General features: G+C 45.4%; 1 protein-coding gene across 1 annotated transcript in view; it reads left to right on the top strand.

Annotated features, from left to right (window-relative positions):
• Positions 1–11,288: 11,288 nt before the first annotated feature.
• FGD4 (FYVE, RhoGEF and PH domain containing 4) overlaps positions 11,289–16,896 on the top strand; it is a 600,857-nt gene continuing 595,249 nt past the window's right edge. Inside the window, exon 1 of the mRNA XM_086952768.1 lies at positions 11,289–12,424. Coding sequence (XP_086808894.1) covers positions 12,178–12,424 — 247 coding nt within the window. The 5' untranslated portion in view covers positions 11,289–12,177. The remainder of the gene's footprint in view (positions 12,425–16,896) is intronic.

Below are 16,896 nucleotides of genomic sequence, written 5' to 3'. Positions count from 1 at the left end.
GTACCTTCCATTGTCAATAACTTAATTAATGGTTTGTGGTCACACTGGAAAATAAGAGGTTTCGCCCACAGAAAATCTCTGAAATGGCCAAGTACACACTGGAACGTCCTTCTCTATAGTTGAGTACTTCTCTTCTGTTGGAGATAAAGATCCCAATGTAAAAGCTATTACACTCTCCTTCCCTGTGGCATCTCTCTACAACAATAAAGCACCAGGACCGCAATTACTAGTGTCCTAGTGTCTGTAGTGATAATGCTGTCAGCATTAGAATCGAAACTTTTCAAAGCAGCAGCATTCATAATTTCATGCTTAATGCATCAACCAGTGATCTTACGAAGTGCAACTACTCACCCATGAGGGTGTCAGAGCGCTTAGTGTGGGGCGGGGGGTCTGCCGTTAAGTTGAAGAGCTAGGTCTTGAGGTCTTTCCTGAACTTCGGCAGCCATGGTGATTGCCTGAGGTGCAGAGGCAGGGAGTTCCAGGTCCTGAGAGAGGTAGGAGAAGCATCTTGCTCCAGCCATGGTTTTGTGGATCTGTGGGATGGTGGTCAGGGCTAGTTGGACAGAGCGGAGATGTCTGGTGGGAGTGTAGAAGGAGAGTCCGTGGTTGAGGTATGTGGGTCCGGCATTGTGAAGTCACGGCGGCATTAATCGTGGGGGGTTGCGCGGAAAGGGGGTACATTTAATAATTAAAAAATTTTTAACCGTACCTGTCCACAGGTCCTGCGTTTTCACAGCTGCGGCTCCTGCTCTCCTCTCCTGGAACAGGAACAGGAAGCAGGCAGCCTCCCTCCCCTCCCCTTAGCCAATCACAATGCTGCAACGGCAGCGTTGTGATTGGTGGGCACGCCACAGAGCCAGGGGCCTATGGGGAGGCCATTTTCTCCATGTAGGATGCATTGCAGCCTGCATGGAGAAAGGGCAGAATACGCATGACTGGTTTGGGCGGTCCCAGAGGGCCAACCAAACCAGTCATGCCCACTCAGGAGTGGGCACACCACTCCTCGTCTGCCAAGCCATGCTTGTAGAGCAGCCCTGCCCACCTACCTGCAACCAAACACTTCTGCTTTCTCGCAGTGCGAGTAGTGGAAACATAAAATGGCAGTTTTTCCATTTTATGTTTCTGCATCTCGCTCAGCGAGAAAGCAATGTTGCAATGCTCCTCCGCCCTAGTGGAGGAGCCGTCCCTGGCATTGTGGAGGGCTTTGTAGGCATGCATGAGGAGCTCGAAGGCAATTCCTTTGTTGATAGGTAGCCAGTGAAGGTCTCTCAGGTGGCCGGTGATATGGCTGCGGCATGGGATGTTCATGATGAGTCTGGCGGAGGCTTTTTGGATCTTCTGCAGTTTCTTTAAGAGTTTCTGAGTGGTGCCAGTGTAGAGTACGCTGCCGTAGTCGAGTCTGCTGCTGACGAGCACATGGGTGACCATATTCTTTGATTCAGTGGGAATCCACTTGAAGATCTTATGAAGCAGCTTGACCGTGTGGAAGCAAGAGGATGAAACAGTGTTGATTTGGCGGTTCACTGAGAGTGAGGAGTCCAGGATGATGTTGAGGTTTTGTGTGTGACCCGTGGTTGTGCGGAGGGGGGGGTGAGCTTTGCGGACCACCAGGAGTCATCCCAGGGGGAGGGGGAGTAGACCAGGATAAGGATTACGGTCTTGTCTGAGTGGATGTTCTGGAAATCCCTTTCACACTCGGATGACCACACAAACTTGTTTTTGTTTTTTAACAACTATCTGATATTGTAACTCTTATCCGCAAATCGAGAAATACATTTGGCACAATACTAGGAAGTCTCAAAAAATGATCAGACACCAACCTTAGAAATGGGAGGAGATATTTCCTCAATAGCATTCACTAAAGAAGGTTTTAGTTTAACTCAATAATGCGCTACAAACACTGTTCTCCGCAAACTTAGATTTAGAGAACTCTACAGTCAAACCTCTTGACTCTAAAATTCCACTCTGGTGTCATGCTTGGAGCAATCCTAACCAAAAATCTAAATGTCATCCTGAAAGAATACAATGCCACCCTCCTTGACAAATAAGGTGAACATCAACCTCTGGAAGATGTCTGCCACCAAAGCTAAACTGAATGGCATCCTTTTAAACTGAAAACAGCCATCCAGTGTAAAGAATGCCATGAGTTTCTTTGATTCAGATGTTAATGAAATCTGATGGTAGGCAAATGACAAGCCTATAATTGAAAACCATTTAGCCTCCTTAAAGCATGACACAATTTCATTGATTTTAGGAAATTGAAACCTTTCTATTTCAATGTTGTTATTAAGATTGCATAAATTCACTTATAACTGTATCTTATCATTACTTCGCCATCAGCGACTAGCAAACTTCAACAACCACAACTCAACATGTAACGTCTAAAGAGAGTGAGAAGATCGCAACGCCCGGTCCAGTCACAGACTGACGAGAGAAGACAGTGTCCGTGAACCAGGACAGGACCGGATGGAAGCAGGTGGAGTGCACGCTGCCTGGAGAAGTCTGGTTAGGAAGATGGAACAGCAAGGTGACCAAACCGCATTGCGAAGAAGATGGAGAAAGGAGAAGAAGTCTGAGTGGCATGACGCCACCAAAGAAGGAGAAAGGAGAAGAGGTCTGAGTGGCACGTCTGCCACCACCGAAGAGAAGGAAAGGAAAAGAGGTCAGAAGCACGACGACAGGACGACAAGAGAATGGAGGATAACCAAGAGGAGTGTGGACCAAGACACCACGACACTCAAAAGGGGAAACACCGAGGAGAACGTGAGAGGTGCACGACAGTCCACACGCACGACCGGGACAAGTAACATCACTGGAAGGAAGCATCCACGTGCGAACCCGACAGTCATCCAGGAAGGACAGAAGCGAGCATGCCGGTCTGTTGGCAACACCCGCCTCTGGGATGGAACGGACGTAAGGGCCGCGGAAATCCAGGGGCAGAGGCCTCCGGGACACCGGTGGCAGCGGGTCCCCAACGAGAGATGGACTGTTGAAGCTCGCGCTGAAGATCCTGGAAGACAGAAGGTCGCACGAGACGGAACCAGTGCCAACAACACCCTTTCAGGTAGAACTCGGACACGGAGAAGAGGACCCGCAGCGACGTCCTTCAAAATCTTGAAGAGACAAGGCGGGCATGCCCACCGGTCCAGTAGAAGCCAGGCAGAAGAGGGCCTCCGGGTCGTCCAGTGAGAGGGGACACCCACGAGAGAGGGGTATCCGTGAGAGGGATACCCTGCAACTGAAGATCCCGTCAGGAACAGACACCAGTTTCAACCAAGCACTTTGAACAGGACGGTCCAGCGAAAAGTAACACACTTGGGACTCAATGTATATTTATACTTCTGCACGTTCACAGGATGTGGAACAGAGCGAGAGAGACTGTAAAGCCCACTTACAAGCTGCAAGTCTGCCAAGGCAAAGAAAAGACATTGCCAGCAATCAACGGAACCAGCAGTAAAGACCACCACGTGGGAGTCGTCGTGTAAATTATGGGTTTTGAATGAACTGTATTTTTCCCCGCAGGTTGAACTCTAGTCAGGGCAATTTGCTTAACTAAGGTTGGGAGGGATGTAGTAACGTAAGACACAGTCTAGTGTCTCAGTTCTTTCTATAACTGCACACCTAACACCCACCCACCACCAGGCGTCACAGGTCATGTGACACTGGCCAATAAAGGGGCCGAGCGCACGTGCTCTGGGCCCATTACCTATCCCCTAACTACTGTGTCTGCGTCTCATTTACTCCTCTACAGCATGAGGGCCTAGCGCCCTCCCCAAACTCTACAGGTGGGGTTCAGAAAGCGCTCTCCTGCCTTCTTTCTATTGAGGTCATTCCTGATGCCAAATGATCTATATGTTAAAAATAAAACTCAACACATCAAGAAGCCCAAAGTCTAACTTGCTTTTAATGCAAAATATCAGTAACTGAGCAAAATTATTAAAAGACAACGCCTGTTTTAACTAACCAGGGCTTTCACTAGAAAAGCTGGAGCATAATGGTAAAGTACATAAAATGTAAGACAGTTTATATAGGTTTTCTCTCAGTAAATCTACCCAATCTATTCACGTGTCAGAAACATGTAATTTTCGGCAAAAGCTTATCTTATAAACTTGTGGCAGGATTTTCTCCTGATTATCTCCTGACTGATTATTCTCCTAAATGCAACCTCCAGTTGAGTCCATTGAAAGCGAGGTTACATTTTGCAGAAATGTTCACATGTACAACCATGAATAACATGGCTTCTGGGCCTACTAGAATCAAGAAATTCACCGAACCTATTTAAGGCTAATGGTTGCTTCAAACAAATATGAAACAACATCCATATTTGGTCATAACATTTTGTCTTAAATGTGTAAAACAATAAAACGGTAATGCATGACCACATAGGAGTACCTGATTATATTTTCACATGACAAATTGAATTCAAGCAATACTAACAAAATAAGACACCGCTCTCCAGGACTGCACCACAGATCATCATATTGTTTTACTGTAAGAGAACCATACGAGTCACTGCTTTCTCACTACAAGCCACCAAACTCCAGAACTCACGGCCAGCCAAGATTAGAAGCATTCTGGAGCATTTAACAGTTGAGACGCGAGTTGAAAATATGGCTGTTATAGAGTGTGACCTATCACTCATACATCACAAGCATGCATCCAGGCATCCTGGTGTCAAGTGCGGCATAAGAGGTTAAGCTATAGGCACTGAGACACTTGAGCCTCGGTTCTGGCCGGTTATTACACTGTGTCCACGTGTTCCTCTGTCAGCTGACCTATATACTGTAGCACCGCCAGCCAACCAGCCGCCATCCTAACCTCTGCCGCAGCACTGTCTGATTGGTCTCGCATTTGTTTGAGTTACAGCTACTGGCATTCTACCTGGCAATGTCTTTTACCTATGTGCTCTGGAGTGTATATATGTGGTGTATAGTGGAATTATGTGGGTTGGATTGTTTAAGTTAGTTGGGTAATTGTGTGGCGTGGAATTGTCTGATGTGGTTTGGATTTGTGTAGTGGAAATATGTGAATTCCCACATAGGGGGCTAAGAGGATATTTAAGGGACCTGCGTGGGCCGTCTCCCCACTAAATCACAGTCAATTTCACAAAAAGAGCCCACAGGTCCTAATGGTAAGTCTACTGGGTATTTGGAATGTGCTTGCCATGATCAGCGGGAAAAATTGGGACAAAGGAAAGGGGTCCCTTTTTAAAGGACAGATCCCCACACACACCATAAGGTGTCATGCTTTATCATAGGGGTACCTCCTCGCATCAAGAGCCTGGTCTTGATGTGGGATACAACCTCCTCGCCACGAGGGAGGAGCTCAGGGACGTTTTTGTAAGGGAGGATGGTCCTAAAACCCTACGTGAGCGTGGTGTGAAAAGGTAAGGGGCAGTGCTTTAGTGAGTGGTGATTAAAACTGCCTACAAGGTTAGTTGGGACAACTTTATTCTACTACCCAGTGGCAGGATTAAAAACAGATAGCTTGTGATGTAGCTGCAGTTATTAGAGACAGTTACATCTAAAAACGATCGACATGTTTCAGCCGGTTGACCTATAAAAGTATTGTGGCCATTGTCAGGATCAGTTTGGAGCTACTGCAAAATGTGAAAAACAAAAAACGATGGTAAACAAGAACACAGTGGACACCAATATGGAATACTACACCGTTGTCCAGGTGTTCAGTAGATTCGACAATGGGAAATGTGGTATAACAAAGAAATAGTGTTCTATACCAATCACAATGTGATTACAAAAATGTAACGCATGGCAGGGCCACACCACAATAGACAAAACCCACATCCAGACCTACTACTGAGTGGATATCAATATGAAACACACCTACAGCAATCAGGTAATCTACCGCCCAAGATACATACGTCGACCATCCTAATAGATAAAGTGATGGCGTTAGAGTCAACCGAAGAAGAAAGAATGCATTGAAAGTGTTCAACAGAGGTGTGAACAAGGAAAGTGCAAAATGAGAGCTACACTTATGCCTATGAACGGGGGGATAAGGGGTAGGGGTAGACACCCTACATAATCTGCATCATCATGCGACAAATGGACTGATACTTTATAGAGCACGTAATTGGCGATTTTAGCATTCGATTTTTATTGAGCTGGGCAGAGTGCCGCTTTCTATTTGTCACATTAACCGTTGACACCTGCCGCGTATACTTTAACCCAACGCATGCTTGCAAGTTACAACAATGCATGCTCGTACACCTCATAGTCTTGGCTTTGTGCAAACGTCATCTCACCCTGCACTTGCTATACAAACCACCTTTGGCCGCGCACCTGGGTAGGCCACCAATTTTGCCTGGCAACAAACTGTAGGACATTTCTTAATTTTATAATGTAATGTTTTATGCCATAGCTTATGCCTTCTTTTAGATTTTTATATTTACTGTTTTTATGTGCTATCGCTTATCGATAAGATTTTAAGTAATCATACAATAAAGAATCATTCATTCATTCAGTCATCATAGAGAGGAAAGAGTGAGTTTCGTATCACAGGCAGATAGACCGGTGATACGATTAACAACTATCAAAGATTATCATGGTTCATTGTATATTCTCACTTTTTGTCTGTTGTTTATAATTGTTTTCAATTTAGCTCTGTGTATATCGATGGGAACTTGAAAAGCTTGACAAGGGATTATGTTCCTAAATATCGGGTAAAAATATTATTTATTCTTCCCTTTCCTTGGTTTTTATGTCCTACTCACTATTTTTTCACAAGTGGATTTGATGGTGAAGGACACGCTTGCTGTACACTAATTTACCCTTGAATTTGACACATGGGGATAGTTATTTATTAAGCCTGGGCGAAGTTTGCGGAGTTCTGCTACGCGGAACTCCCCAAAGTGGAAAAAAACCTCTGCTGCGTTATGCGGAGCTCCGCAAGCAGCGGAGTGTATAGGATAAATGCGTTTTGTGATGATTTTCAGTTCCAGGTGCTTGTCTGCACTGTGCAATCATCGAGAACATCACCATGCAAAGAGCAAGCGGGCGCTGCTTCCTTTCTGCAGCACAAGATTTTTATTCGAAAGGCAGCTTTCTCAACGCGAGCAGACAGTTTCTCAACACAAACGGTCGCGAGCATACGCAACCACTCGCAATGAGAAATCTGACCGCTTGCGTTGAGAAATCTCACCGGGAGGTTGGTTTCCAACGCTCGCCAATGTGATGTTGACAATCGCGAACGAGGAAAAATATCGCCGGTGAGTGGATCTTCCTTGCTCGCACGCGCCCACTTGACGTTGACGAACGCGAACGAGGGAAAAACTCTGCTCCACTTGAGGAACTGAGTTTTTCGGATCTCCGCAAGCTCTGTGTAACGCGGAGTTCAAAAATCTCTGCCGAATCCGCGAGTGGAGCAGAGTTCACGGCCCAGGCTTGTTATTTATGCAAATAAGAGCAAACACTGTTTTTTTCTTCTTTTCCTGGCCATAGGTGAAAACTGAGGATAACAATAATGTATTCAGTAAACCACCGAACAAAATGTATGGCTAGTATTTGATTACGATTTTGAAAGCAGAGTCACAGTTAATCTCTGGTCCTGATGAATGCCTGTGAACTTTATATAGTCATTAAGAGGCTGAAACATGTTGGCCCATTGAGATAGGGTAGTTGTTACATCCTGCCCTTTCACATGTTTTATTCTATCCAGTGGGGGCACCAGAATAAAATTGTATTTTGCCCACCGGGAGATATTTTTTAGACATTAATAATTTTTCTTTTCTCAATTCTTTTTGCACTCTACCCCCCCTCATCTATATTACCATTCTGCTCATCAAAAAACACTCCACTCCTCCCAGGTACTTGGGAGTTGTAGCCCACACAAGGTACCTTGCGGTCCTTGTGTGAGGAGGGCGCCCCATGATGAAGCATGTCACATTCAGGTGAGTGAGGGTTCTTGTCCTTAACAGCGAAATGCTTTCTGTATACTACCAAACATACAATTAGTGTGTTATATTGCACACACTATCACTGCCTTCCATGATCCTTGATACAGTTTAACTTCCATTTAAAGGACATCATAGTTCTAGCCTGAAGCAAAATCAACCTTGGCTCAAAATCATTAGGGAAATGCTGGGCGTGCAGAATCTGGCCACACATTATCTCAAGTGAGTCCATTTTTGTTATTGAAGGGTAGGATGATTGCTTCACAAGATTATCCATGGTGATTGAAAAAGAAAATGTTCATGTTCAAAAAGATACAAAGCCTGATATTAGGTCACTAGGTAAAAGAGTATCAGACAAAAAACCTAAATCTGAATGGTATGATGACTGCAGTAGAGTCAAGGTTTCAGACATAAAACTGTGAGTTTGGTTAGAGTACACTGGGCAGGTTTGTTGGTAAAATCTGATTCACGGTTCTCTGTGCCAGAGAAGGTGTTCAAGGTAAACAAGGTGTATTACAGCATGTGTGTGCAGGTTTAAAACTGTTATTTTGACCTGTTAAAATAAACCTATTGCTAGTCCCCAACCTTTCTTTTTAATAAATACAAGTCATCCCTAGGGTTTGCCATGAGCAGCCCAGTAGGCAAGATGCAATTTATTGAAAAAGTAGTACATGTACTTTTACGTTTTGCATGTCCTGGTGGTGGAAAAACTCTTAAATCAGGGCACAGCACTTCAAATACATGCCTCTAGAAGCTTCTCCTCACTTCAAAGGCACAACTGTGTATAAATACTGGACTTCAGACACCAACTCTTCAGTGCACTTCTGGACCTGTGGATACTCTGCCAGAAAGGACTGCTGTGTTGCTACACGGACTGCCACTCTGCTAGACTGCTGCGCTGAAATGCTGCCTGTTGCTCTCTTGACCGAGGAAGAAGAATTGGACCTTCATCTTCATCTTGAACCCAGGACACCAAAATGACTCCAAGAGCTAGTTTGCTGGCCTCCTGGTCTGGGTTTCGGGGACATTAAAGGTTCACCAACATCCTGCACCAACCCCTGGACCCAGTTGCAGTGAGTTCCTGACGGATATATGACGTTACCACGCATGCCTTTACAACGCGGTTTTTACAACGCATACCATTACAATGCATAGCGCTCTGGGGTGCTGGATAGTGAATAGTTTAATTTACTATTCCAACTCCAGTCCCCGTGGACACTAGGGAAGGTGTTGGATAGTAAATTAAACTTATTCCCTATCCTAGAGCGCCCCCCAGAGCAATGCGTGGTAATGGTCTGCGTTGTAAAAGCTGCGTTGTAATGGTAGTGCGTGGTAAAAGATTCATTGTAAAGGTTGTATACCGTTCCTGACCCCTAAATGGTGCCTTTCAGGTCCTGGATCCTCGGTGTTGCTCAAGGGCGCAGAAATCAAGCTTTTCGGCTCTTCGTGACCCCAAATGAGCCCGTTTATATTGAGACATTGTCGCTCGCAGTGCAAATCAGCACAAAGCTCTGTCAACACAACTCTTTGCACTGCAGCATTGATCGCTCTGAGGCACTACCAACACGAAGCTCCAGCAAAGCCCGCATGTGACACCGGCTGGCTTCATGCTCTTCACCGACGGCCTCCGAAGATGCTCTCCCTGCTCCTCACAGCCCTCTTTAACATGAACGGAACTCTCGTCACAAACTTGAGAAGGTAAACTTCAATTGTCCTAACCTGGTGACTGTATTCGATCTACACTCCATCAAAGTCGGCCTGAAAGAGTGACTTTGACCAGGTACAGCGCAACCAGATATCAGAAGTTGGCGCTTTGTGCTTTTTTGCACTAATTTCACTACATTCTATAGAAATTCTTATGTCCTGCATTTTTGTCGTTTTGGTTTTGTTTCTCTATTAAATGTTGCTTTATTTTTTTTACTTGGTGACTGATCTTTTTGTGTGGTGTTTTTACTGTCTTACTGTTTGAAGTGTAGCACAAACACTGCTCTGTGCCAAGCTACTAAGGGGTTGGTACGTATTCATTTGAAGTTTCCTTGTGCCTTTCCCAGGATTGTGGTTGCCACTTGACATGGGTCACATCCCAATCAACCATTAACTTAATTTCGCACAGCCGGGATTTCGGGAGTGTGTAAAATTACTATGACGTTTCATTTTAAAGGTAAGCATCTTTTTCCAAGGATGATAGAGGTGTTCCTCCTGAAGAGAGCAGCTTTATGTGTCCAAGATAGGTAAGGATAGCCAGCATAAAACTGTGAGTAGAAGGTCCTTGTTTTACTGTCTGGTTGCTTGTGGAGAGAAGGAACTATGCTCTTCTGCTGAACACACACCATCTCAGAAACTACCTGGTTATGAATTCCTCGACGATGTGTCTGCATAACATCCAAAGTAAATAATTACGTCATACTCATAAAACCCTCAAGGAGATTTTTGCAAAATGTAATATCTAGTTTGTCTGGCTATATTGCTAACTATTGAAAAAGAATGATGTTTTGCACATATTGATATATCATACTGGTTTTCCCCTTTCCTCCGTCACTCGACGCGCCTCCATTGCCTTATTATAACCCTTCTACATCCCATTCCTCCGGTCAAGGTTCTATTGTAACAGTTAGAGGCTGATAGTTACTCTGGACGTCAGTTTTGAATAATGCTGTTCTCTGACCTTACTGAATAAACGTCTTTATTGGTCCTTACCTGGTATATTTCAACGCTTTATATCTAATAGGCACAGTTTCAGTAAATAATAAAAAACATAATCCACGTTGACGTTAATCCCCCCAAAAATCAATTCGATCATTTTGGCGGCACGGTGAAGAAGTGGTAACTCTTAAAGAAAAGTGGTAAAATAAATCATGAAATTTGACAATATCCCGTTTCCTCCCAGCAAACAGGTTATCATGTAGCGAGTGATCCAAGTTTTCCCAGGTGGGATCACTCCAGCCCCGCAGTAAGAACGGTAGCACTGGGCGAGCCTGGGCACAAGCCTTGGAATGTGAGCTATGCGCAGACGCCTGCATCCCAGCTATATGTCTCTGCGAGTCTGTGAATAAGGGGCGTTCCCATGGCCACGCGCTCAGCAGTGATAACTTGCTGCCGGACTGACCTCTGCAGGAGGCTGCGGGGCAGCCAGTTGAGCGCGCGCCACGCCGGAATCCTAGTCGGGTCATCTGGGAACCGACCAGAAGTTGACCCACCTGCACAAACTCTACAAAGTGACCAGCAAAAGTGGGAGGGTCATTCTAATGAAACCAAGTGGGCGTGTCGTGTTTGGGAAAGAAGGTGGGTGTGGCTCGCTAGGGGCAGGAAGTGGGCGGGGCTCTGCGCAGGTGAGTCAGGTACGAGCCACGCGCTCTGTAAACAGAGTGGAGCTCGAGAGGCGGGCCCGCGAGGGCACAGAGGGTAGAGCTCGCCTACGAAGCACATGTGAAGCCCACGCTTTTTGAAGTTACGCCAGCGGAGCCAAGGACGAGCTGTTCTACTGACTTGCTGGCAGCGTTCATTTAATACGGGTGGTTTGGGGGAGGCAGGGTTGCCGTTGTCAGCGCGTGGCATGCACAGCACCAGTCAGTACTGGTCCATGGGAGGAGCTGAAGGGCGGGGGCAGTGCGGCTGGAAAACTACGGGCTTCAGGGCAGCGACTGCTTCGGATCCGTGGTATGTGCTGGCTCCGTGGGGAGCTTTCTAGCGCTGCAGTGCTGCTGGCCTTCTTCCGCAAGCATGAAGGGAACTCTCTGCACTGCTCTGTTATCACTCCAAGGGATGTGCTGCTGCTGAATGCTGCTGGTCCAAGGAATATTCAGGTGTCTACTGTTTGTGTTCCAAGGGGTGTTTCTCAACGGAGAGCAGCAGGATCGACACGGAATGTAAACTCCTGGGAAGTTCCATCTCCTGAGGTCTCCATTTCAAGGAGTTGCCCTGACACTAAGTTCTGCTTCCTGATGGCATTGTTTGGATCTGGGTCTCCAGGGCATGTTGGACTGTGGAGTGAGTCTTCTGTAGGCAATGTCCTGCCGTGTCATCTGTTCTCGCAAAAACAGCAATGCTTTGAAATCACTCATTCTCTCTTTCTGTTGGAGTTTTTTCTTTAGGAGAAGAGTGTAAACGTGTAATTTTGCTATTTTGTTTTATTTTTTTGAGGAGAGCTTTTTATTATCAAACCAAACTCAAAATAGCTTATCTGGGCTGTTGTGTGACCAGAAACCTTCTCCAGGGAATTTGCAAAAAAAAGTGGAGTTTCTGACTGAGGAATACAAACTTTGGCCATGTTGGAGGAGTCTGAAGCCACAGTGGTCCCTATTGGGCGAGGACTGAAACGGGACACGAACAGCTGCCGGCGTGGAGCCCTCCTCCACGTTCGTGCCTGCAGGGATTCCGGCGTCGAGGACTTCAGGAGGAAAGCCTTCAAGAAAAGATCAGGCCCTGCCCATGGAGGATTCTTCTCAGAAGACTGTGCTGGTCAGGACCGTCAGCGTAACCAGCCACCTGGAGGCAAAGATGGGCCGCAAGCAGGTACAGGTCTCACCTTTCCATCAGCACCGCTCAGTGATGCCTGCATTGTTTATTGTTATTGCACGTGCAGTGGTGCCCTTGTGACACTCTCGTTAGGATACTGGGATTAGGATAATGATGTGCTTAGAGATGGCCCAGATTTCAGGATAGTTTAAGGTGTAATCCTCTGGCAGATATATTTTTAAATGAAAGCTTGCTCGACTACCAAAGATAAGAAGTTTCAACAGCTGTCATAGGAGATACTTTGAGACCTCTGGATAGATGACCCCGTGTACATGTCAAAATGATCACCTTAGAGCAGCAGTGATGCTGTGACCTCTGAGAAGTAGTGGTACTATTGGCAGCGTCAGCGAAGCATTAGAGCTGTTACAGTACGCTGGCACTATTACCTATACTTAAAGCTATAGTTCGCACTGGTAGTGCTGTGGCACTGTGGGCTGTGTATAGGTATGCAGATTCCTCCTGTTTGATTATCACTCCCTTAGAGTGCAGCAGGTCCCCATCAACACTGAGGCTTCTCTCTTCACCGTATCTCATTACCAAATGACTAATTCACAGCCCAGCCTGCCTATTTCTATGCAATAGAAACAGAAAACTGAAGAAATAAAAGAACCACCGAGCAGTAATGTGCCTGGGGCTTTAGCGCTGATTATGTGTGTTTGGGCAGTGGCAGACCCATGGTTTGCCCTTTCAGCAGTGTCGTTGCCGTAGGGCCCAGACTTTCATTCCCACGGCTGCACTGCCAGTTATGGTGGTCCTACACAATGTAGATGCCGGTGGTGTGCCCCTGCCACTTTGTCTGATTGCTTTACTTCAGGGGAGGAGTGACCATTTGTTAAACCTGTGTAATGGCAGGTGGGCTGGCAGCATTAAACTCTCTGAGGCTGGTACCCTGCCGGGTCAGCGGTCCTTCATCGTAGGTGAACACAATGTACCTTCTACAGAACATTGGAATACTGGGAGCTCCATTGAACACCATGTAGAAGCTCTGGGCTTATACTGGTATACGCCTTCTGCTCCAACATTCAAATGCTTGTCTTTGTTTCTCCCTTTCTAATTTACAACAATATTCCCTCAGTGGGTGGAATGTTCTAATAGCCATATAGCCCTTCTGCCTCGGGCTATAAAGATTGTTAAAGGCCCTCTTCCTCATTACAGCCCTAGCTGCTCAGTTTCAAGGCCTTTAACAAACTGTATAGCTCTCGTGGTGGGGAATAAGGCTATATTAACCCCCTCTAAAGGTATCTAAACATGCTTCTAAAGTTCCGTTTTACTGGACACCATCTGCATAAATAAATGGAGCTTAGGAAGGGTAAGAGGGTAATAGCTCATGTGCGCAGTGCTAGCAGATGGGCATCCCACCAGTCTTGAAGCTTCCCAGCTCACATTCCATTTCTATCCCCTGTATTGTTTTGTACTCCTTTTCTGCCCACTCATTATTACTACCTATTCCTGCTGTTTTGGATCCCTCCTACATTGGCGTGCCTCTTTCCTGCTCCAACTTATTGAAACTAAGCCACCTTGCCTCTGTTGTCCTTTCTAAGATGTAAGGCCTGATGTGTCTGTGACACATTTTGCAGTTCTGCCACTCAGAGCTATCTGCTTCATACTACATGCAGCTGTCCTGGGAAGCACTGTAGTGCTGCTCCGAGTCCACAGTACGTTCCCTGCGTGAGTTGTTAACCTGTGATTGCCTGCTGTGCACCAAATGTTCTGCAGATGAAGGGCTACCTGTAGTCTGAAGCCTTGCTTGTGATGCTGCGCAACTAGCACGGTCCCAAGCCACATTGAAAGGACAGCAGCACACGAATGCTCCCATGTTACAAAAAATGCCTTAAGTCTCGTATCTGCATATCACTGTCAGGTGAGCAAGCAGAGCTGATATTTTAGCCTTGAGTGGGTCAGTGTTGAGTGCGGATGTAGCTAAACTGTGCCCCAAAGCGTGGGCCAAAAGGTACCTTCATAGTGTTTAAGCGATATCCATTTGCAGTGTACCAGTTCACATTCTTGGATGCCCATGTGTGCCATGCCCTAGTCAAGCTGGATTTCACACAAGGACATCAAACTGAGTTAGGCATTTCAGGAGTTGGCAAGACCTATTGCAGACTGTCGATGGGCGTCAATCTATCATATCAGTTTTATCTCAATTTGCCAGTGACGTTTTAAAGTGTGTATCGCACTGCACTGTTTGGATGCTTCAAATAATAGCAACAGTGAAATAGCTAGTTGCTTTTCACTGTGGCCGCCATGGGGCGGCAAACGCAGAGACCGCCACAGGGCCCATAGGGCTATGCCTCTGAATAGCAAATGCAACTTGAAGTGGTTTAGGAGCTTTCTCTACAATCTGTCTCATTAATATCTTCCTCATAAAACTTTTTCCGAGAAGTGTTAGAGTGCCTTAGGGTTTACAGACATCAGTTGTTGTCTTGGAAGAGAGGCGGTTGAACTGAGCTATAAAAAGCTAAAATAAGCACCTTGCAAAGGTGCCAATTACTATTGACGCAGCACGAAGGGTGTTTGGAAGACATGGACATGTTTGGAGTTCTGCCAATTACGTTTCGTTGTTAGAAAGATCACAGTGTTTATGCTTGTACTTTGTTGCTCTTTCTTTACTAACACATGTGCAATATAAATATTGTATATAGCAGTTGCCAATTGAAAAACCTCAATAAGGAATGTGTGTAACTTTTTTTGAGTAAAAAAAAAACTTTAAAGTACAAGCCAGGAAGTTGAAGACTTTTATATATTACATTGTGCTTGAGCTTTTGAGACGCCTCCTAAGAATTCTCAAAATGGATGATTCCAGCTTTTCCTTTCCCCTGCCTCGCCCTTTGCTTAGATTGGGACTTTTTATTTACTTTCCTGATCTGCCTACCAGTTTGCTATCACAGTTCAACAATCTAGGATGTAGCGTTCCCGCTTTCATATTCTCTAAATAGCAACTTTCATTACTTTTGTCATGGAAGTCATTTACCCTTCAAAGTTTAGTGAAAGGAGTATTGATACCTTCTAAATAATGATAAAAATTCAAATTTTATGTTCTGAATTTTTAACACCATTTCTCCCAAGATTGATATGGGGGTGTTTTTATTTGAAGATCACCCAAGTAGATAATTGCAAACACCATTGTTGGATTTCCATTCTGGATTGCTTTCCAAAAATTATGCGCACATTGAACAAAATGTAGCCTCGTAAATCTGCAAGAAGCCCCTTAGGTGCAAGAGATGTCCTCTGAATCTTTGGCTCCTGGCCAGACTATTTTAGTTCGAAGAGCGTCCACTTGCAATGGCAGAGCCGGATCAATGAAGGTAGTGCAACCAGTGAAGGTTTGCAACAGACCTAAATTACTGTTTGCCTTTTGGCTGCAAATGTACTTCAGTTGACAGTGGATGCCAGGCTCTTAAATGGTTGTGTTTACTGTACTGAGGTTAGTCGTTGACTGCTTATGAGGCTCTTTGAAGTTTTGACTAGATTAGAAGTCTTGGTACTCTTGCCACCAACTCAATAATCTTGTTTTCTTGTGCTGCCGTCTGTTTCTGCTCTCCGGCATTTTTCCTTTACCTCCCAGAGGCTTCTCTTGATTGCTTTCATCATCATTTGTAAAATTCAACCAAAGGGGACTTCAGTTAAGTGTGGTGTTTCTACTCCTCAGCTTTTCTCAAAGCCTCAACATCAAGTAGTGGGTTGCTGAGGTTACCCTGTGATCTTATCCTGGGCCAGAGGGCTCGGGATCTGTCTTCTACTTCTCATGGCAGTTTATCTAGGTTTCCCAGTGGTTGGATTTTACCTGTGTTACCCTGCTGGTTGTTTCCTTCTGCGCCGTAAATTGTTGTATTCAGGGGAGTATCAATTGCAAAAAAATGTTATGCGGTATAAAAGTGAGGATTGCTTATCCAGACTGCAGAGCAAAGTGATGACTCGGCTTGTTCTCACGACTTTAGCAAATCTTAGTGCCTGCCTCTTTGCATCATATGCTGGTTGGTTCGCAATATATAGACTGCTGACATATGTTCTCCCATTTAAGGCTCCGCCCTGCCCCCCCCCCCCCCCCCCCATGTCTCATAAATGTAGTCACGAGGCAGGGGCTTTTCGTGGATAATACTTGCCTTCATTCGTTGTGTGTGAACCTTTACAAACAGAAGGATTAGGGTTTCACCTGACTCAGCTCGAACAGCTGCTTAATCTTAAAACTTTTCACAGAGCCCAGCAAAACCTCTTGTTTGCATCTCGTGAAGGATTTTGCTAACGTTGAACTTTTATCTCACTTCAGTTTGTAGCTATTTTTGCCTAATTATGTTTTAGATTATTCTTTCTGGGTTTTTAATGTGTTTTGTTATTTTTCTTATTTGGTTGCATGTAGTGTTTTCCGGTATATTCGCATTTTGGTCGAGAGATCCAACCAAGCGCCTTGAAGCGGTCATATGGTTGTATGTGCGCTCAAATGAAGACACCTGCTTGCTGATACTCTCCTG

Source organism: Lissotriton vulgaris, chromosome 1_2 (assembly GCF_964263255.1).
Source record: "Lissotriton vulgaris chromosome 1_2, aLisVul1.2, whole genome shotgun sequence".
NCBI lineage: Eukaryota > Metazoa > Chordata > Amphibia > Caudata > Salamandridae > Lissotriton > Lissotriton vulgaris.
This window is presented reverse-complemented; position numbering and strand designations above follow the sequence as displayed.